The sequence below is a fragment of the Alligator sinensis genome, unplaced genomic scaffold (genome assembly GCF_000455745.1).
Source record: "Alligator sinensis unplaced genomic scaffold, ASM45574v1 scaffold1355_1, whole genome shotgun sequence".
Classification (NCBI taxonomy): Eukaryota; Metazoa; Chordata; order Crocodylia; family Alligatoridae; genus Alligator; species Alligator sinensis.
The window spans coordinates 60546-83152 of NW_005842435.1; the positions used below are offsets into that span (position 1 = coordinate 60546).

At 44.6% G+C, this 22607-nt stretch overlaps 1 protein-coding gene across 1 annotated transcript in view; it reads left to right on the forward strand.

Moving 5' to 3' along the window:
- LOC102379219 (disheveled-associated activator of morphogenesis 2) overlaps positions 1-18642 on the forward strand; it is a 77677-nt gene extending 59035 nt beyond the window's left edge. The window contains exons 19-20 of the mRNA XM_025211862.1: positions 5292-5462; positions 11069-18642. Of these exons, the coding sequence (XP_025067647.1) occupies positions 5292-5462; positions 11069-11284 (387 nt within the window). The 3' untranslated portion in view covers positions 11285-18642. The remainder of the gene's footprint in view (positions 1-5291; positions 5463-11068) is intronic.
- The last annotated feature ends 3965 nt before the right edge of the window (positions 18643-22607 follow it).

The following is a 22607-nucleotide window of genomic DNA, read 5'->3' on the forward strand; positions in this document are numbered from 1 at the left end:
TTAAAATAAATAACTGGCTAAACTATTTGCTTTGGCAAAAGAAGGAGTTCAGTGGAAAGTTTGGCAGAGGAAGGAGAGTTGCAGAGTTATAGACCTGCTATATTATGAAATAGAGGAGTGATAACTTGTGAGCCTGAATTTATTTAAGTGAGAATTGCAAAACCATCTTCAGTTGCAAGGCAGGAGAAACTGAGGCACATTTTCCATCTCCCTTTGTGCATGTATCTTTCCCAAAACATCCTCACCAGTAAACAAGTTTCAGGCCATGTTCCAGTACTTGACATTAAAGAGCATCACAACATAATAAAATACTTTTGCACTTACATAATGAATTTCATCTGTGGATTTCAAAGTGATTTACAAAAGAGAATGCCATAAGAACTATTGTTAACAGATGGTGAGTCTGAGTCATTGAAAAGTTAAGTGACTTGCACTAGGTCACAGAATCGGTGGCAGGGATCAGATTCCTTGGTGTATTTCCTGTTTGCTGGGTTATATTTTACTTTCCATACATTCAGCCAATTAAGCAATCTGCTTTGTGATTATCTTTGCTCAAAGAGTTTGTGTTTGTATTCTACTCCCAAAGAGATCACCCCTAGAAGCACTGCACCCTCCTACACCACAACATATTAAGTATTGATCTGGAATGAAAGATGCCACCTCCTGCATAGTTACCATTACTGCCTGGAGTGCTCTGGCTTTCTTGCAGATATCTCTTGTTCAGATGACCAAAGTTGATGTTGCTTAAGTTACAAGGTCTGCCAAGATTGTAAGTAGAAGCAGTCTAGGATCAATCAAACTATTTGTGTCTGGAAAATGTACAGCATCATTCCTACAGAGAACTTGCAATTTGCTGTGACAAACAAGGTCCAGATGATGAAAGCTGTGTGACAGGCTGGCCTATATATGATGATGGTGAGAAATGCACCTGCTTCATCTATTAATAGAGGAGATGAGGTTCATGGCAAAATAATTTAAGCCTACCATACTCACCGTCCAGGGGACTGAATGATAACTTCTTCGAATGTCTCCAAGATGTGGATTGGGATTGAAAGAAAGAGGCATGAAACCCAGCAGAAGGATCTCCAACAGTATGGAGCTTGGTCTACATCAAGTGTAATTTAATCTTAAATAAGAAGAACATGTTGTTTCTTGGATGGCTAACAGTTTTGTAAAGATTTGTGGCAGTCCTGGAGCATCTGCAGGCTCAGTGTGACATGCACTTACTTACTGTTAATGGGCAGCCAGCCAAGGATAAGCAGTGCAATCCCAAATTTCTGCTTTGACAAGAAGGTGCGCTGAGATGGTGGTAATCACAGCACATGACCCTGACTAGTTAATACTACAAAGCTGCTATTAAGACATACTCAGTGGAGGTGCATCACATGCTGTTCATGCGCTGGAGGCTGGGCAGCTGGGAGGATAATGTGCCTACATGATAATGTGTGCCCCAGAGACAATATGTTCAGAGAAACACATGACAAAACTGGCACAGTTGGGAAGCAGAGGAAGGGGCATGTTGGAAATTAAATGATATGTGAATAGCATACAGCATCCTGTACAGAGAGACCTTGCATTTACATTGTGCTCTACAAATGTTTACCAACTTACCCATACATGGTAAAACTGAAGGTCCCTTGTTACAGAATCAGAAGCATGATTCAAGCCTGGTTTAGGATTTGAGGGAAAAGCTGGCCCTGTTTGACCCAACTGGTCTTTCAGGTTGAGGAGTCAAAAACAGCTGGTTGTGATGCTGGTCAATCACTCATTTGTGTGCTGCTGCCATAGAAACCAAAGTGCATTAACCACACTAGTGTGACGGGCCATTCAGCTCTGGCAGATGTTAGAATTTTAAAATATTTGAATCCTAATAGTTCCCATATCAGGTACCAGAGAAGCAACATAGTCTCTACTTAACAGATGGGAAAACAAAAGTACAGGCAGGGTAAATGACCAGCACAAGGTCACTGTGGTGACAGTTTTGGGGTATGCCCTCTACTTTGCATTCCTCTACCTTAACTGGTTCTGAATGGGAGCAGAGAGAAAATATTTAATGAGAAGATCTCCACTTTTGCTTCTTTTATGATTATCTTGGTACTTTTCATCTCCTTGAAGTTTGTACATTATTCTGCTTTTCAGATTGGGAAATCCCAAGTTGTTACAGGGAGCTTAAACTAGAGGGCTTCTTAGGATAGAAGTTATCTTCCTGGCTCTGCCCATCTTTCTCTTTAAAGGATGTTGTGCCTTTGAGGTGGTGGAACTCTGTTAGACCCATTTGGAGGTATGATGGCCCAAGTATGTCTGCTGGTGTGACACAAGCAGCTGGGGCATGGTAGGTGTTAGGCAGTGGCAGTTAGGACATTTGGGTGTGTGCCTATGTGTGCCTGTATAGGCTCTTCCCTCTCCCCCTTGTAAGGTAATATTACAAGTATTATTTGGGAGTTGCATACAAGTGTGTCTATACAGCATCCAAGAGGCCTAGGGAAGGACCAAGTTTTTGAGAGTCCCAGCAGAAGGACTGGAAAATATTTACAAATTCTGAGCCTATGGCTGTGTATAAGTGCCTGGACTGCCCATCCATGGCCTTGAACCAGGTTGGTATCTCTCCACTATCTCACTCACCCTTGCAATGCTTTATAACAGAGCAATGGAAAAATTGTTTCCAATTCAGCTCTACCATCTGTATTGGTGAGAACCCTTGTGACCAAATCTGTTTGTGACAAGATATACTGCCTTCCTATTACAGGATCTCACCAGGACCTTTAATGAAGATCTCTCGTGGTTAAAGGATGAGTTTCTATCACTTGAGCTAAAGGAGCCATTCTTTTAACTGGAAGCAGTTGTGCTTCTAACCCTTTGTGAGCTATTAAGAGGAAGACATGCAGTTCAGAATCTGGATTATGGCCTGCCTTTGAGTAAATAAATCATTCTGAGAAATTTTGTGGCAATTCAAAGGGGCAGGAAATTGCTCAGAATGAAACTGTGACAATTTTTGTCCGCATTATGTTGGGAAAAGAATGTCACTGCTTCTGATTTGTGACATATTTTTCGGTTCTCAGCAAACCGCAGGAATAAATTCAATGGAAAGTGAATCTCCAAATAAGTCTGTGCCACATGGTCAGAGAATGTTCCACGCTCTTTGTTCTGGAAGAAATGGCAGTGTCCATGCACTGTGGAAGTCTCTCTTCTTTTTGTTTCTGTTTAATCATTTGGCCCCTAGTGGTTTAAAGGAAGAACTATCTAAAGGGATCTTTTTTTCAGGTGCTACTGTTTAGCTAGCTTTGTATAGGCAATCTCTGTCATGTCTCTCTAGGAAAGGGTTGGAGCCACCAATCTGTCCTGCCAAAGGAAATCATTTATAATCTATTGTGTTTTCCTAAATATGTAAGGGCTATGTGTGTGTGTGTGTGTGTGTGAATGTGTGCATGTCTGCATTTATGTATGTTTAGGAAAATATATGTGGTAAAATAAAGGCCATACATACATACATATGTACATACATACATGTATATATATTTGTAATGTTTAAAAGTGTCAAAAAGAGGTAGACTCAACAAAACAGGCATCTTTTGCCAGACAGTTGTTACATCCCGAAATCTTCATGATTTTTCTTCTGCTGCTTCTGTGCTTCCTTTTCAACTCCTGCCATGTTTAATGGCTCAAAGCAATTTGCATTTCTTCCAGAAAATTTTATTTCATTTCAGCTACTTTGGATTTCTTTGTTTGTTTCCTTCTGGCTGAGAGAGCAATCCTGAACAGAAAAAAAAAAAGAATCTGTTGCTGAAAACTGCTTTGTGGGCCTGGCGGGGAGAGTAAAAGAGAAGAAAACTGCAGTTTCCCTGGCAGTGCTAGAAAGCAGCCCACTATTACAGGATTTCTTTCACTTCTCATGAATTGGATGGTGTCACTTATTCTGTATCTGAGGCAGCTGTCAGAGTTTGAATGGTTTCTGATCCTGGGCCCTTCATTCATTTTCTGTTTGGGATCTGAGCCCCACAGCTCCTGGGGCATCTCATGTTCTGTAAAAGCATCCAATGAGGAATGGAAAGCTGTTTTGTTACCCCTGTGGACATGGAAGCTCCTACTTATATTACCTTGGGGCACACCCAAGATGCTTTGCAATCAGCAAAGGATGGGAATCCATAGCCTGTGGAAAGTAAAGGTGCAGCTTGATAGCTAGTATATTTCTGAAGTAGGCTATGAACCTGGATAAAAGTGTGTGCATGTATATCGATGTGCATGAGTGAAAGTCCTAGCATGTATGTTCACAGACATCTTTTGATAGTATGGAGTGGGGGAAGCATGTGGGTATGTACAGACCCCATGAAAGTGGTTGAGTATGTAAGAGCACATGGATGTATTGTTGACAATGTGTGGCATATATGAATTATATGGACAGAGGTTTGGAATAGGAATAGATCTCCGCCTCCCCCTGCCCCTCATTTTTGCCATTATAGATCTGTGTGTGTGCATATGTGTACCGGCGACAGTACATAGGTGTGTGTGTGTGTGTGTGTGCGTGCATGCACCCAAGCTGCAGGACTGATGACAGAGAGCCAGGCTCTCCTGTGAGTTTACCATATCCAGATATAGGCCAGCTTGTGATTGAAGTCTTGCCAGCTGGCGGCAACCAAACACTTCCTTATAGCCTTAGCATTTGCCTGGTGAAATAAAGGCCACTTGTGATCTTTCCGCTCTCTTTTAAGTTTGCCTGGGAGCACTGGCTGCTTTCCTTGCTCCCTCTCTCATGCCATGTCTGCCCATGGTCTCATCTCTCCCAGGCAACACCCTTTTATATTGGCTCAGGGATCTCCATGGTGACAGATTACAAAGGAAAAGACCTAAGGCAGAACAGACTGCAGTGCTATTGGAAGAGTCCCTTAACCCCAGCCATACTAGCAATTGACCCAGAGGGGAGAGATGAGAGAGAAAGCAAACAGGGTTTGGCAGTCATTCCTTAGCTAGCAGCTTCTCACTGGCTGGATGCTTTTCTGTCCCCAAGCTGGCTCAGTCCTGCTGCTGTGTTGTGGCTGGCTAGTTCCTCTTGGAATGACTCCATGGCCCAGACACTGGCCATATTTTTTGGCATTGCTGCTTCACTGACGCCCTCCAGATCCCCCTTCATAAGCCAAATGGACAGTTAAAGGAGCAACTTCTTTCCTTAGTTGATAGGATTATCAGGGCACGTTTTCTCTGAACTAGAGAGTTATGTGCATAATCGCTCTGAGGCTTCATCTCCTTGTCCGCCTTTCTAACTGTTGTACTCACTTTGTCTTCTTCCCCCCCGATAGTACGCCAAGGCACTGAAGCATTTCGGAGAGAACGAAGGCAAGATGCAGCCAGATGAATTTTTTGGCATCTTCGACACCTTCCTGCAGTCATTCTTGGAGGCCAAGCAAGATCTGGAGAATATGAGGAAGAAGAAAGAAGAGGAGGAGCGCAGGGCACGCATGGAGGCCATGGTGAGGGTGCAGGGGTGAGAAGGGGAAGGGAGTGACTTTTTTGTGTCGTGAGAGAACAAGGGCTGAGGGGGATAACCTTACTGCTCATGTTCTGCCCTGTCACTGTTTCACAGTCACTTTTTCTCTCTCTCCTGCCTTTTGGCAGAACATGCTATCTTTTTGCTGCCCCTACTTTCGTATCTTCCCAGTGGCCTGTCCTAACTCTCCCTCCTCCTGCTTAAATCCAGTTTAACTGGGCAATTTCCCCTCCCATTGTAGTCTTTGCATTACCCCTGCAGAGTTCTTATTTAGGGTGAAACATATTTTGATTGCCTTGAACTTCTTAGCACAAGAGTCACAATGGAGCAGGACCAAGTAAGGCTTTGTGTCACAAGCCCCAGGGCACCTGCACCCTTCTGCCCCCAAAAAGGGTCCTGTTGTCCTGTCAGTGGGGTTCTCTTCAAACCACGCTACTCTGGCCTTCAACAACATCTTCCCTGCACTCACGTGCCATACTCTGCTCCTGATTTTCCCATACCGCAGTTAGTTGCCTTCCTTGCCCCTTGCCTGCCTTCCCTGTCCCAGACCACCACCCCTGCAGCATGGTATGTCCTCCTGCTTGAGGGCTGATATTTTTGTTCTGAAGCTCTTGGAGCCAGATTTCCCTGTGTCCTGCCAGCTGGGTTTTTTCCATTCAGACTCTATTATCATCCATTCTGTGCCTGTCACCTGTCAGTGCATTGTGGCACAGTGAATGAACTAGCATCTGCCATGCAGACACTGGCAACATTTTTCATTGGCTGCCTTTGCTGCTTTGGTTACTGAGGCTGTATTTGGCCCTCGACAAGGCAGAGAAAACTTGTGTGAATCATCAGTTCTTTCACTGGAACTCTGATGGGTGGGTCCCAAGAGTTTCCTGTGAGCCACCCTCCCTCCCCAACCTCAGACTGCCCCAAGGCCTGAGATCAGCTCAGCATTCCTCCATCTCCTTTCACGCTGCCAGCACTTTAACCCCAGCAGCTATCAAACCCCCTGGCCTTGCACAGGATGATCTCTGCTTTAAAACGTTATTTTTGGGGCACACCCTACTTTACTTCATTCAAAAGGGGAGAAGAGTATTTATAAGGAATCTCCTGGGTTTTAGCAGTGTCCTTGTACTCTGTACTCAGGGATTCAAAATGTCAGGACTTGGATGGGACTGGTTCATCAATGCTCCATAGCAAAGGGGTGGGTATGGCAGGTCCAAATTAGACTGGAATAGTAGGCAGCACTACAGATCCTTATTGAAGGGCATCAGCAGAGTAGGAATTAAGGATCTTAGGACTGGAATAATGGAACAGGGGAATTGGGCTGACAGTCAGGACTGACGAGCATCAACAGTGCTAGCAGTGGAAGCCAGGAGGGGAAGGGCACTACTAGGGTCTAGACTGAGATTCAGTAGCTTAGCTTCAGTAGCATAGCTGGGGGTGAGGTAAGGTAATACTGAAACAATTAAGGAGGGGACAGGTCAGATCTGGGGGACACTGGCAGAACTGTGTCTGGTAAGGGCTGGAGGAGCAAGAAACATTGTGGAACACGATTGAAAAATATTTCTTGTGTGGCTGGGAGGAGGAGAAGCCTACACTGAAACCTGACAGGGATTTCTCACTCCCTCTCGCCCTTCTCTTCAAAACACAGAATCTTTGCCCTGCTTTCCCTGTCTTCAGTGGCTCTTATCAGCCTGACCCACCCTTCCGGGAATGGGTACTGAATAGGAACCTTTTACCTCCCTTTGTTCACCCAGAAAAGGCTTGTAGTTGATGTATGTAGGTGCTCTTCATGCATCCCAGGAGCTGATATGCAGCACAAGAGAACAGCTTTTGGGAGTCATCTGTGCACACTGGGGCATCTGTGCACTGCCACTAACTCTTGGAGTCAGCCTGCCCTGGACAGTTCAAATGAGCATTACCTAGAAAAACTCACACAGCCAAACTCATCCTTGCTGTAGCTCCAGCAAAGCAAGTTCACCCCATTGAGGGATCTTACTAGTTGATACATTTTAAAACACTGGCTGCTGTTTTTGTCACTGATGTCAGTTCTTTACTTTCTATATCTCACTCAGCTGGGGCAGTTGGACCAGTTCATTTCCCTTTCTTTTTCTTATGAGTTTCTTTTTCTGGATTGGGCACTGGCTCCCACTGTTTCCTCTGGGGTCCCAAAACTGTTAGAGACTGACTCATCCAAATCCAAACTGACTGAATGGCACAAAGTACTAAGCAGTGCACCCTGAACACTCCAGCCCACTTCATCTGTGACCTAAACTGCATCAGTCTGACATTTCTCCCCTCCCCTTTTCATCTGTAAGCTAGATGCCAGGCTGGTCTGAATAAGGGGCAGCACAGAGCTACTACTGTCCCATTTCCCAACAGCCAGACAGAAACTAGATTAGGACCCTGTAGGTCTACAAGACACTCTTTGCAGTAACTGCAGCTCATGTAGGTATACCTGAACTAGCTTTACATTAGCTGGCTTGGGAACTGTGCACCAGTGTTCCCATGCCAGTGCAGAGCTCAGCATGGACTTTAGCTCCGGTCTGAGAAGCTAGGTAAATCCTGGGGCAGTGAGTCTATGCTCAGCTCCATGTGGTCATGGCCACAATGCTGGCAGTCCCAAAACTACCTAGATGTAGCCTGCCTCACCATCTAGAATCATAAGACACTTATACAAGTGCTCCGGGGGTGGGGAGCAGTGGTGCATTAAGTAGAGCAACTCCAAGAGCTGCTCTAATTAAAGCTCCTTTGCATGTAGGCAGATTAATGCATGAGCCAGTGGAGCCAGGGCCCAGGAGCCCCTGCCCATCAGGGACTGTGCTTGCAGCTCGCTCCTCATTGGAAGGGAAGTGGAAGCCGTGGTTTTAAACCTGATGCCATTTTTGTCTCCTCACTGGTGGGCAGCAAGCAGCTCGGCTGCTGGAGCCCCATAACCGATCAGTAGTGGGGAGACAAAAATGGTGCCAAGTTTAAAACTGTGGCTTTTGCTTCCCTGCTGAGGAGCAAGCTGCAAGTGCGGCCCCTCCACCAATTGGGGGATGGGGTGGGGCAGGGGAACCTGCAAAATTAAAGGTGCTGCTGTGCACGTGGCCAGGAGCACAGCCAAGCAGCCAGCACCCTGCAAGTAAGTCTGTGGACAGGGGGCAGAAAGGAGCGTAGGGGAGGGAAGGGGCATGGGGGGGAGTGATTGAGGCCCCCATGGTGAGGGAGGGACTGGGGCAGTGGCAGGCACTGCCCAGCCAGGGCACTGAATAGGATTCTGTGGCTGGGAGTGGGACGGAGCTGCGAGTGGCTCGTCCAGGAGGTGTGGGGAGGTGAGGTAAGAAGGGGAAGTAGTACACCGGTGCTGCATGCACTCTGGGGGAGGCATGTGCCCTCCCTGGATTTGTACGTGGGGTGAGGGTTGGCTGCCTGCTGTGGGCTCAGGGCTGCAGGCTGCATCAGCCTCTTCAGGCGGGCGGGGAGCTGGGCTGGGGCTTCACTCGGGGCAGGCTCAGCTGCACAGGGTGGGTGGCAACACTGGGATGGGTGGCCATGGTGGGTGGGGCTACGGGGAATTTTGGGGTGTCTATAACTTCCCAAGCCCTCTCTAGTGCCTCTCCTGCTCAGGGCACTCTGTGTGGGGCTCCTGAGGGAAAGGCAGCAGAGAGAAGTGCCTCTCCTACTAGCAGGGGCAATACTGGGGAGCTTGGGGGGCTATATAATTGAGTCTGGTCCGATGCGCTGGAATTCCAGCATGTTGGAGCAGCCTCTGCACTCATGTATAGGTGCCCATAGAAAATTAGGGTTGGAAGGGGCCTCAGGAGATCATCTAGTCCAACCCCCTGCTCAAAGTAGGACCATCTCCAACTACAGCATCCCAGCCAAGGTTTTTCTAGGTGGATCTTGAAAACCTCCAAGGCTTGAGATTCCACCACCTCTCTGGGTAACCTGCTTCAGTGTTTTACTACTCTCCTAGTGAGAGAATTTTAACTAACATCTAACTTAAACTTCCTTTGCTGCAACTTGAGACTGTCACTCCTTGTTCTGTCATCTGTCACCACTGAGAACACTCCAGCTCCATCCTCTTTGTAACCCCTCTTCAGGTAGTTAAAGGCTGCTATTAAACCCCCCCTCAGTCTTCTCTTCTCCAGACTAAATAAGCCCAGTTCCCTCAGCCTCTCCTCAGAACTCATGTGCCCCAGCCTCTTAACCATTTTCTTTGCCCTCCACTGGACTCTCTCCAATTTGTCCACATCCTTTCTGTAGTGGGAGCCTAGAACTGGATACCGTACTCAGATGTGGCCTCACCAGTGCTGAATAGAGGGGAAGAATCACCTTCCTCAGCCTGCTGGCAATGCTCCTACTAATACAGCCCAGTATGCTGTTAGTCTTCTTTGCAACAAGAGTGCACACAGCTAGTTTATTGTCCACTGTAACCCCAGGTCTTTTTTGCAGAGCTGCTGCTTAACCAATTGGTTCCCAGCCTGTACTGGTGCATGGGATTGTTCTCTACTCAGTGCAGGACTTTGCACTTGTCCTTGAACCTTGTGAGATTTATTTTGGTCCAATCCTCCAATTTGTCTAGGTCACTCTAAATCCTAGCCCTACCTTTCAGTGTATCTGCTACCCCCTCCAGCTTGGTGTCGTCTGCAAACTTGCTGAGGGTGTACTCCATCCCATCTTCCAGGTCGTTGATGAAGATATTGAACAAAACCGGCTCCAGGACTGACCCCATGGCCACTCCGTTTGATCCTGGCTGCCAACTAGATATCGAGCCGTTGATTATTATCCTTTGAACCTGACAATCCAGCCAGTTTTCTATCCACCTTACAGTCCATTCATCCAACCCATACTTTCTAATTTGTATTCTCCTTTCCTTCAGGGGTGAACTAATTTACATCCCTGAAAATTACTTCCTCTTTTATGATGGGTTCAGCATATGGGTTGATGGGATTGACACAAGGCTCTACCAACTCCTTGTCCTAGCACTTCCTACCTTTCTTGCTCAGAAACACACACACATACACACATATTTGCACACGTGCACCCCTTAGGAAGTGGGGTCATGGGGGGTCTCTGATAGGATCATAGGAAAGTAGGGCTGGAAGGGACCTCACAAGGTCATCTAGTATGCCTTCATCTCTCCTGTGGGATTGTGTTAATTTGACTGAAGCCTCACTAATCTATTTTTTTTTTCATGCCACGCCAATCCCTGTGGTATTTTAGGGGCAGATCATATTCTGCCTACTAGACATTATAGTGTCACTTTAGGTTCCTAAGTCTCTTATTTAAATCTTATCCCCCTTTTGCTTGAGTCACCATAAAACTGCTAATGCATCTGCCTTTTGTAATATGCTTTCATTTTATCTGTAAGACTTGAGTCACAAAAATCAGAGAGGAAGAAGGGAGCCCACCCATCTTTGGTGTTAATTATTTTTCAGAGGCTTGAGCAAAATGGAATAGGATTACATGGGATATTAGATGCATAAGTACTTCTACAGATGCCTGAAAGGTGAAATGGACTCTTCCCTTAGTGCTTTTATAGCTATGTCTTTTAATAATGTAATATTCTCTCCACCCCCTGAAAAGCCTAAATCTATGCGTCTTTCTCAACAGCTGAAAGAGCAAAGGGAGAAAGAGAGGCGACAAAAGAAAGCGAAGGCTGGCAGCATCTCTGAGGAGGGTGGAGAGTTTGATGACTTGGTATCAGCCCTGAGGTCAGGCGAAGTCTTTGACAAAGACTTATCCAAGCTGAAGCGCAACCGCAAGCGTTCAGGGAACCAGGCCTTGGAGACGAGCCGAGAGCGGGCAGTGACAAAGCTAAATTATTAACTGTAAAGGGAAGGAGGAAGAAAAATAATCAGCCAAAATATGATGACGAAGAGCAGTACAAGGAAGGTGAATGGGTATGATGGCATTTGGCTGACAGCTGCCCCAATGAATTTATCCAGCCTGCAGCTATAGATGGTACCTTCTCATGATCAGCTTTCTTCCCTTCCCTCCTCTGTGCTCTTCATTTGTAAAAGTGCCTCCCTGGAGCCAGGAGGGGTTTTGACTGGGCAGTTTGGAGCTGACAGATTTGCTTCTGGGAGTTCTGCCTCCAACCACAACAAAGGCCCAGTGGAGATGACAGGAAGTACTTGGGCCCTTGGGGACTGCTTAGCAGCTCAGGGAGGATGGTTTGCTGTGTGCCAAAGGAAAAAATAGCTCTGTTCTCCATCCCATTGAGAATCATCAAGGCTCAGGCTGGCTCTGAATCTGCCTGCTGCTTCTTCAATATCTGGATCATCCTTTGGGAGCTTGTCATGGAGTGGTTCTAGAGTTCTGCAGTTTCGTTCTAGAACTGGATTTATAACAAGCCATTGACTAGAGCCAGAAACATGCTTTTGATCTCATGTACTGTGTACATATATATATATATATATTATTTTTATTTTTTTTGGTGGCCATTAATATCCAAAGCAAGTGATTCTCAAAGGGGAGAGAGAATTTTCAGAAGCAAGATGGAGGAATCCTGGTTTGAAATTCCTTGATTGGAATGGCTAGAGTGACCATTTATAAAACTCATCCAGATTCTTTTGCTAAAAGGCCATTGCCTGGAAGCTGCTCAAGATTTTGAGGCTTAAGGATGTTCTAGACTATGAGAAGTTGGGAGAAAGAGAGAAGCAAGTGTTCTAGAAAAGGAAATCTGTCTGGGAATCTCGAAAATGAGGCCACTGCTGGATGGGGACAGATCCAGACACTCCTAGGGCCAGTGGCCATTGCCAGATAGTTGGCAGAAAATATCCATCCAATACTTGTCATTTCACTTGTTTTTGCATCAATTTCTTAGTTCATCCACATGGAAATTGGGAATTGTCTGGCATCCTCATAAGATTATAAATAAATATATCAAATGAGGTCCCTGGCAGCAGAAAAGAGATTGTTTTCCATTTGATGTGAGCTACAGATGTAGCTAGCTACAACTATACTGGGAAAAAACTAGAGCTTGAATCTAACAGCATGGCTTTCTCTGCAACCCCCCTTGAGAGTCACATAACCTGATAATATATGTCAAAGACATCCATGTTTGCCCAGTGTCTTTTCTACTTTGGGAGGGATTACTGATGATGAGTGAACATAGGAGGCCATAAACAAAGCAGCTGTTAAGTAGGAGGATACAGAGTCAAATGGACCCAGAGGCCTTTGGAGATTACAGTTAATTAATAGGAAATATTTTTAAATTAAAAAACATGTGAAGCACACAGCCAAAAAAGCCCAAGAAAGAAGCCTACTGTTGTGTTCATATTTCTGTGCACCTTCACGGTTCTGGCAATGAGACTAGATTGTGCGGGTTGTTGTGGTTTCTTTCATCTGGTCTTCCTTAAATGAACTTTTGGTCATCTTGCTAGAGAGAGAAAGAAGAGAAGATAGGAATGTGTGGAATCTAGATATTACATGCAAGCATCCTAGATGAGAGGGGGACATGTTCTTCGCAAAACACGCATCCAAAGCAAACAGCAGGAAATTTGAAAGAATCCCATGGAAGTAAAAAACAAAACAAAACAAAAAAAAGAAACAAAAAAAGAAAAAAAGGCTCTATTTGTCACTTTATTCACTCTTGGTTTGATTCTTCTCTGAATGTCATTTAATCTCAGACTCTGCACTGAGTCAGCAGAACAGAACTTCCTGCCCCATGCACGCTGCCCGAACAGTATTATGCTCAAACAATATTGTGGAAACCAGCTGTGGTGGTTTTCTGAACACCTTGAAAGTTAAATAATTATATAAACTATGGAGATAAGCAAAAAGAAAAAATGTTAAACTGTAGCGTTTTATTGTTTACTGTAGTTTGAGTCTCCCTCCCCAGAATTTCCTTCATTAAGACATTCCAGTCTGCCGCGCCTTTGTCTACTACTAGTGGTAAAGAGCTGGTATCTTACAAGAGCTGGGTGCATTCTCCTCCATTATAATACCCCTGCCTGTCTGGGGTTAGCAGTTAACAGAAATTCCCATTGCAGCAGACTTAAGCACCTTTTAGATGAGAGACTTTGTATTTTCATACAGGTTTGGGGAAGTTTAAGGAAAAATGCCCTCCTTTTATAAGCAATTTTTATTTTAAATTACAAAATAGATTTAAAAAAAATCTTTTGTAAAAGATATTAATAAGCTCCTTGCTGCTGTCCAAACTAGAGATGTACTATATCCCAGCCCCCTTTTTTAAAGCATGCCATATAACCTACATGTTGTAAGCCATATGAGACAGTAATAACGTGTGCCAAATTGGTGTACAGTTGAGTTTAGTTTTTGATTTAAAAGAAAATCTCCTCCTTAGAGTTTAGAGATTAAGGATTATAAATATTGGGATTTTGCTCCTGTTTTATCTCTCTGGCTTTTGGACCCACCCAGGAATTCAGGTTTAGCACCAAGGAGTCAGATTTCAGCCCTGGTGGAAGAATATCTGACTATGTGGCTTCTTTGGAGTTGCACCTGCTTGGCCTCCAGTCCAAGACTAATCCGTTTTAGAAAGAAATGGTTGTTGTGTCAAAGAAGATCCAGCCCAGGCAAAGAACCTTGAAACTACAAGATGGCATCCCTACATCCTGTGATTGTCACTCTGGGCTTAGGTGAGACTTTTTGAAACTGTAGTTCACCTTGTTGAGCCATGAATGTAGCAAAATGAGAGCCAGGGTGATTATTGGACCAGTCCAGCCCAAGGTGCTGCAGAGACCTCTGTCGTGATTCTGGATGCTACAGGTTATGTTGAGAGAGCTGAAGACAACTATTGAAATCTTGCCAACTCCCAGATGAGCACACAAGGGTCATAAGCCCTGACCTGGAATGAACTGTAGATCTACATTATTGTAGCTGATTGAAAAGCTCTCCATATACATTTCCTCTGTCCACTCCAGCTCATTTTTCTCTGCAGTCAGGAACCCACAACCTTTTATTTGAGTTTCTGATGCTTGCTCATGGCTGCTTTCTCCATGTTTAAGCAGTCTTTGGACTGTTAACTCCTCTTGTCTGACCATGAACTCTGTGGTAAGTGTTCTTGAAGAGGGATCTGAGATGGAGTTGGTTATTACTGCCTTGAGTCAGTAAAGGCTGGCAGTATTTTCTGCGTGAAAAGGTAGCAGAAAGTAATGAGGCCTGTTAACATGTGCTCAGCATGAAGGGTGTCTTGCCACAAGGAAGGTGGGGAGCAGCTATCTCTACTCTGGAACTTGCCTTCTAATATTGCTGGGCACATCATAGCAACAAGCTACAGCGACATAACTCATTGCTACAGTTATGTAGCATCAGCGGGCACGAACCGTGACACCGATGCTACTACACAGTAGCTCATTGCTATTGTGCAGCAGGGTCGGAAACAACCCATGTGCTGCTGGGACTGGACAGTAATGGCAGTTACTGCGCAGTTGGGTGCGTATATAGACGTGCCCGCTGGATCCAAGCTCCTGTCTGATTCTAGAACCAGAAGTGTGCTAGCTGTACGTCTTCTCCACATCATCCACACACAGCCCAGTGCAGTCAGTAAACAGGTAAGGAAAGATAAATGCCTTGTTCCTTCTCCTCAGTCAAATAAGGCTTCATCCTAACAGTGCCCCTAACATGCAGGATATCATCAATGATGACTGGCACAAAGACTGATGCATTTTGTATTTCTAATTCCTCTCATTTCCTGCCTAGACTAAGATTTACCCATCTGCACTGGCACTCCTGCTAGAGTGATGGAGCTGTGACATGATATGGTGAGGTAAGAGCTCCCCGAAACAGTCAGTATGGGCAGAGCTTCAGTGTTTCCCTTGGGGGTCACCAAGGCATGTTACACTTGCTAGGGAGCCAGCAAGACCTGTAATATCTCTTTTGTCCTCTACCCAGATCTAGGACTCAAAATCCTCTTTGCTGACTTGTTCAGTTACTCTCCAGCCCCTGCTCTCTCCGGCCCTTCTAACTTCACTCTCTTATTGGGCAAGAATCTTTGCAGAGCGTACCCAGCCCTTCAGGTGCATCCTGGTTGGAAAGGAGATAGGGAACAGCATCTGCATAGATCTTGTTTCCTTGCATTCACTGGTAGTTAATAGTCTGAAACCCGCAGCAACAAAGAGGAGTATTAGCAAGGCCTATAGGATGTATAGCTCATTCATTTGATGGACACAATGAATCAAGAAAATACTTCCCTGGAAAAATTATATTGAAGTTTTCTCCTTGTGGAGGAAACGAGTGTAGCTTTGACCCAGAGGCGACCGGCACCCTCCACTTTGAAGCAATCTTGTTTTTTAGCACAGCCACCTCCTTTTAACTTGGTGCCTCCTGCAGCGAGTGTGGTGTCTCTGGCTAGATATGAAGATCCTGTCAGCCACTTTCTCAAAAGCCTTTTTGCCACCCCTAGTGAGATGCTAACAATAGGCTGCTTATGCACCAGGGAGCCCCAGGGAAAGAAAAGTGGTGGGAAGTCTGTATATAAGGAAATGTGGACAGGGGGAAAAAAAGAGTCCAACCAGTAAAGAGACATGGCTGATTCCAAGATCATACTCATATAAATGCTCACAGTAATCCCAGGAAGAAGGAACTATGGAGCAGTGGCACAACATAGCTGGTAACTAACTTGCCAACAGGCAGCTGGGACCTGCCAGCCCAGGCCATGAAGTAGACTGGCATAATAGAGCCCTGGCTGGGGAGATCTACCAGTTCACTTCTTCCTGCTAGCAGAGCTTATGTGGATGCATGACAGGAGTTTTTAATCCAAGTCAAGATAACATTGTCTCACCTCCCTTGTGGCAAGTCCATCCAGAGCCTCTTTGTTACAGGACCATGTTAAGTTTTTTGCCTCCCAATCTGGCCCAAAGATTTCCTTTGCTTACATCTGGATGACCCACTGGAGTTTAGCAGATTGCATCAGGGTGACCATAGAAGAGATACTAACACAAGTGCTTGGTCAGTTCACTCTTCCTCTCTGTCTTCTACTTCCATCATTGTTCTCATCAATCACAAGCAGAATTTCCAGAGACAAGGTAAAATGACATTAAAGCTGCTCCAGGACATAGGAGCACAAAGGCCATCTCCTGTCTGACAGGAGACAAAAGCTTTGAGCACCAAATCTCTATAACAGCAATAGCAGGACTAGTGCTCTCGAGATGAGAGACTTCCCAAAGGGGAAGACAACTTGGGTGTCCTTTTAAAAGCATTTCTGTAATGTGTTCACGGTGTCTGAGGAAGGGAGAAGGACGGTGAGGGGCCCTACTGGAAAGGTGTGGGATGGACATTACTGTTAGGGTTAGCTTCTTTGGATGAATCTTTCCTTTTTTTCAGGAAAGCTTATGCTTTGAGCTGGATTCTATGGGGAGAGGCTATGGGAGAAATGTCTTTGAGGGGAATGGAGATCAGTTCTACAGTTCATATATACATGATGTATGCAGTTTTGTTTCTGGGTTGGGTTTATTAGTATTATTATTATTATTTTTGGTTAAATGTTTAAAGAATAATTAAGGTTTAGGAATCTCTAAGGGGAACTTGTAAATCTGACACCTCTATTTATTTTGCCTTATTTTAGTTTGCTATGTCTGTATGTATACACTGCCTTGCAGCAAAGGACTATTGAGACTGTGCCAGGGCATTACACCAGCTAGACAGTCGGTTTGACTATTCCAGGAGAGGCTGTGGTAGGCCAGGGGTTGTGTATGGTCAGAATTGGTGGGGGAAGCGTGCTGCCCTGAAAGTGTGGGCTGTCCCCAGTGATGTTTTTTTCAATCATCGCTACGACCAATACAGATGATGTTTTATTGCACATTTTTTACTTTATCCCAATTATGACTCAGAGTAATGGGACAGAGGAGTAAAAAGCTATTAGCACTCACTTCGCATTCCCAAATTCTGCCTTTAATCTGAAAGGAGTTGAGCATTTCTACAGAAGCAAGACTATTCTTTATGTTCTTATTGGAGTTAACATGTTGCTGAGATTGAACTGGGACAGTTCTCACCCTTCAAAGCTATTGTTTCTTGTTATCTGCAGACTCAAGGAGGCAGCATTTCCTTTTTTTCTACATTTACAAGGTTTTCTTTCCTTAAGGACTATTTAAAAAAAAATCTAAATTCTGCAGAAACAGATGGCTTCTCCTGTGAATTGATTCTAGGCACCTATTGAGTCCAATGTGCAGTTTGATTAATTTTTTTTTCTATTCCACTTCATTGGCTCAACGTCAGTGAGGCTGAATGAAGGCTTTCAACTCATTTAGTTTCTGTGGGCTGACAGTAACTGAGTACTTGATCCCAACTTCTTGGCTTGTGCCCAAGTATCAGGTAAGACCAGGTGCATTCAGTCTAGGGTGGCCATAGATAGCTGACCATGTGCAAATGTAGAACTTAGAAGTCACTTAATCCTTGGGAGGATGATGACAAAAAAAACAAAGTTGGCCAAATTTTGCTCAGTATAACTCACAGACCAGATTGTGTTTGTCAGCCTAAAACAGGGCTATGGTGTCTTGTTCCCAGTTGCTTTTTATTTTTGTAATAATGATCTATTGAAAATTCTCCAGAGCAAATCTGATAGCACTGCCATAAGGCATGTACTGCTGAAGGAATGCCCAACAGATCTCTAAAGCCAGCTTTGTCTCTATTACTGATAATCTAGATCAACTCCAGTGTAGTCAGTACAGCTTGCTCTGGTTTTATACCCATGTAACTCAGAGTAGGATCTCACCTTAAACTCACCATAATCTCATAGGGTGAATTACCCATAAGATGTTCCACTGATCTCCTGAAGGACATTGCGAGAAGGGTTTATGCCAGCAGCCAGATTGCTAATCTTTGAAACCCTGTATGCCCAGTCTATAACACATCCTTCTACTCCACCTCCTAAAAAAACTTTCTAAAATTGCTTACAATTCTGAAATGAAATGTCAGGAGTTTAGGAAGCAGGATAGGTGAATGCTTCCTCCTTTTAGGATCTTGTCACTCCTTCGGGGCTGATTTAGCTTGAAACTTGCTATCCACTTTGAGAGCCTCCCACACGCTCAGTTAGAAAGCAGGATGCTCCCCATACATGGAGGGTTGTGTGAGGCTGTGCTGCTGTAATGCCTTGGTGTATCCTCATTTCTTGGTCAATTTAAGACTATAAATGAATTAAATGTACAAATCCTGTAGTGTCCTTTTTATCTGCACCTTTTTATAAGAATATGCTGTAATACTAAAAAAAAAAAAAAAAAAAAAAATTAAAGATATATTGCCCCCCACTGTGTTTCTGTGATTTTATTTTATCACTGTTTTTTTTTTTTCCAGGAGTTTTGCTGGGCACAACCAAGGCCCAATTAACAATGAGAGAGTTGGGGGTGGTTTTCTAAAGAAGCTCCCCCCTGCCCTCAGTTTTTGCTGCTACTCTTCATTAAATACCATTATTCAATTATACCATTATTCAAATCAAATACACACAGTTGCTCTGTTTGTTTGCACATAAGCCTCCCATGGTGCCCGAGCAGAATCAGATTTGTTGGCTAAGCACATCCTTGAAATACAGATCTGCAACTGATTGGCTGTACGCTCACCCTGCAGAGAGCTAGATTTTAGTCCGCTTGGGACTTGGTTGCTCCAGGGAACCATGTGCTTGGCTGCTGGGACAATAAAATAAAAGTATGGTGCACTCCAACAGTAAGCTCTGCATAACATCCCAGGGCAATGCAAGCAAAGCATCCAGAGTTGGCTCTGACAGGCAGAGGTAACCCCCTACAGCGCTACACCCACACAGGTGGGAATGGTTAGGGTAATAAACCAGAGCTCTTGGCCAAAAGCAATCCGGGGCTAAAACATTTGTACCAGGGAGTCTGAAGAAGCCTACTCAGAGACAGCAAGCTAAGAAAGCCCAGTAAGCACACCAGACTGTGAGCTCTCCAGAACTACTATTCTAAGGTATGATTGCTACTATACATTTCTCTATTACAGTCTGTTTGATTCAAGCTTGCTTACCCATGTTACAAATGGAAATTCAAAGGCAAATGGTGTTTTTCTTCCCCTCGCTCCCAAGACAACTAAGTGACAGAAGTATGAGCCTAACCTGAATGTCTGGTCTCTGTCCTCACCTGCCTGGATGTAATAAAAGAAGAAGAAAGTGCGGGGGAGGAAGGCAAGTCACACCTTTCCCTTCACTGGAGGGCAAGCTTAGAAGGGGCTTCTGTTCTAGCTGCAGAATTGTCCTATCTGCTTTACAAAAGGAAAATGCAAGCAACCCTGTTTGATATGTAGGCAAGGGGGCTGAAACAGTGAATGGAAGAGAGCTGCAGTCTCAGTCTGTGAGGAAAGGACCCACCACAGGAGCACCTTGAACCCTCTCATACAGTTTCTTGTTGAACCGTCCTGCCTTTTTTCACATGGTCACTATAGAGGAAGGAAGATAAGTGCTTCTGCTGCAGAGGAGCCATAGACTAGAAAGGAGATCACAACCAGGCATTAGCTGTTCTCTGTGGTTAAGGTGACAGGGAAAGCTCTGTTGGCAGGAGCCACAAATGATGGGCAGCACAGATCCCAGTCTCTCTTTCTTAAAGCTATGACTGCCTGTTTTGGGGAGGGATGAAATCCCTACCGACAGCAGAGCAGAGAGTACTGTGCAGTTTGCTGGAATTAAAATGGCTGAGCCCTGGGCTTTGCTCACCTGGGGGCGGAATGATTAAATGGCTTTTTAAGCCTTGAACTTTGCTTTCAGGGCTGCTTGCCAGACCTCTTCTTATGCTTCAGTTACCATCAAACATCTGAAACAGCTTACTGCTGTTATGCTCGGAGATGTGTTTGACTATTAGCCCCAGTTTGAGTAGCTTATCAGGGAAGTAGGACTATTTCTTCTTGTTTGGTTCTGGTATGGGCTTGGTAGTGTGTGTTTGGAAGAGTGGTGTGGATGTTATACATTATGGAGCTATATGGCTATATGGCTATTTACCAGCATGCATGTCATTTCCCTAAGTTCTCACCTTGTGTATGTAGTCTGTGCTTGTTGTTTGGTATTGTGTGCATTGGAGTAGTCCAATTGGTGTATGAAGCCATTGACTAATGAATTTATCTTGCAAGGAATCCTGCATAGATTCAGCTATAGATTGGCAGGGGAAGGCTCCATTTCATAGAATAAAGTACAGAGGCACTTGGAAGATGAAGTAAAAAATCTGAGTTCTCCTTGTGTTGTATTGGACAGAGGGCTGAAATTGCTGAAGGATGGCCCAGTAAACTATGATGCTAGCTTGGGAATCCTGAGTCTAATTCTCTGTTCTGCTAAAGATTTAGCTGACCTGGAGAAACCACTTGGTGTATGAATAGATGTGTTCTTAACTTGGATTAAAATAGTAGTGGAGCTGGGCTTTAAGTTGGGTTAGCAGCTTGAGTTCAATTGTATGCTTCTTTTATAGATGTGGGGTGCTGGGCTCAGCCAGGGACAGCTGTGGTGGTGGTGGTGGGCGGGGATCTCTCCTCCTTACACCTGCCCATGCCTGACCCTCTCTCCACAGCTCGCATTCATGTCTTCTGGAGACACAAGCTGCTCACTTGAGCAGTTCAGCCAACTCCAAAACCCAAGTGTCCTTGTCTTCACTGGTATTTTAACTTAAGTTAGCTAACAGGGTCTTACCCGCATGCAGATTATGGCTGGGAAAGGATTAAAACAATACCTCTTGCCATAAATCTGAGATGGGGGTGAAAGGATTACAGCAATACCTCTTGCCATAAATCTGAGATGGGGAATGGGACTGGGAGGGGAATTCTGCCTGGTCAGAGCAGCCCAGCCCCTTACTATGACTCTGGCACCCTCCTCATGGTCAGCCCCTAGGGCTCATGCCCTTGTTGTCAACTCCTTGTTATACTTCTGCCGGTGGGCAGGCAGCAAGCACAATGAGGCTGACCTGTGGACAGTAGGTATGCAGGATGCTGCACAACTGCTGCCAGGGACAGCTACAGTGGTGGGTAGGTCCCTCCTTCTTAAACCTGCCCCTTCCTGACCCCTCTCCTCCCCTCAACTCCCCAGGCATGTCTTCTGGAGAGCTCACTACTCTACGCTGTGGAGAGGGGGGAAGTGCAACTGCAACCCCTTGTATTTGCCCCTGATTTCATTAATTACTCCAATTGATTTTTTTTTTTAAACCAAAAAATCAAAGCTTATTGTGAAGAAGACTCTCACAAAATTGATTGTGCTTGTCAACGTTGAACTTCATTTGCCATTTTGTTGCCCAGTCAAGGTGATGCACATGGGGGAAAATAACCCAAGATACACATACACAAGGATGAGCTCTACATTAATTGTTACTGCTCAAGAAAGAGATCTTGAAATGATCATGGATCATTCTGAGAAAACATCAGCCCAGGGTTCAGCATCTGTCAAAAAGACCAATAGAATATTAGGGATTATTTAGAAGGGGATTGAAAGCAACAGAAAATACTGCTGTTCCACCTAATAAATCCATGGTATGCTCACCTCTTTAGTACTGTGTGCAGCTCTTGTCCTTGCATCTAAAAACAACAACAACAAAAAGATATAGTAAGGATGGAACAAATGTAGGGAATGGTAACAAAGATGGGCGGAGGTATAGAGAGGCTTCCATACAAGGAGAGACTAAATAAACTAGGAAGTTTCAGCTGAGTGGAAAAAATGGTAATGGAGGGAAGATATGATAAAGGTCTTAAAATTGTGAATGGTACGGAGAAAATAAATAAGGATTTACTATTTCTCAGAATACTAGACTGAGGGGGCATACAATGAAATCATTACATAGCAGATTTAAGACAAACAAAAGGCAGTTTTGTTTTGTTTTTCCCTTCCCCAGAAGCATATATAATTAACTTGTGGGACTGATTGCCACAAGATGTCATTGAGGCTGGTAACATAAGCAGGTTGAAAAGGGGATTGGATCCTGTATGAAGTTGTCCTTACCTCATGATTAGAGAGCCAACAGTTATTGATATAATGAGCGATAGCTTTTGATTATGACACGGGATATAAAAGTAGCCTGCCACAGGGAGACATGAAGTCAGTTTTGAATATCAGCCTCAACTAGGGTTAGAAAATGGGAATGCTTTGTAGCTCTATCTCATATTACAGGTGGTAGGATTCCCTGAGCTATGTTTAAGGCAGAGATAGAGGTAGGGCAATCATGCTAATAGTGGGATGGTCTGTGGGATGCTCCTCCTATGGTTGGGGTGAAAGGGCTTC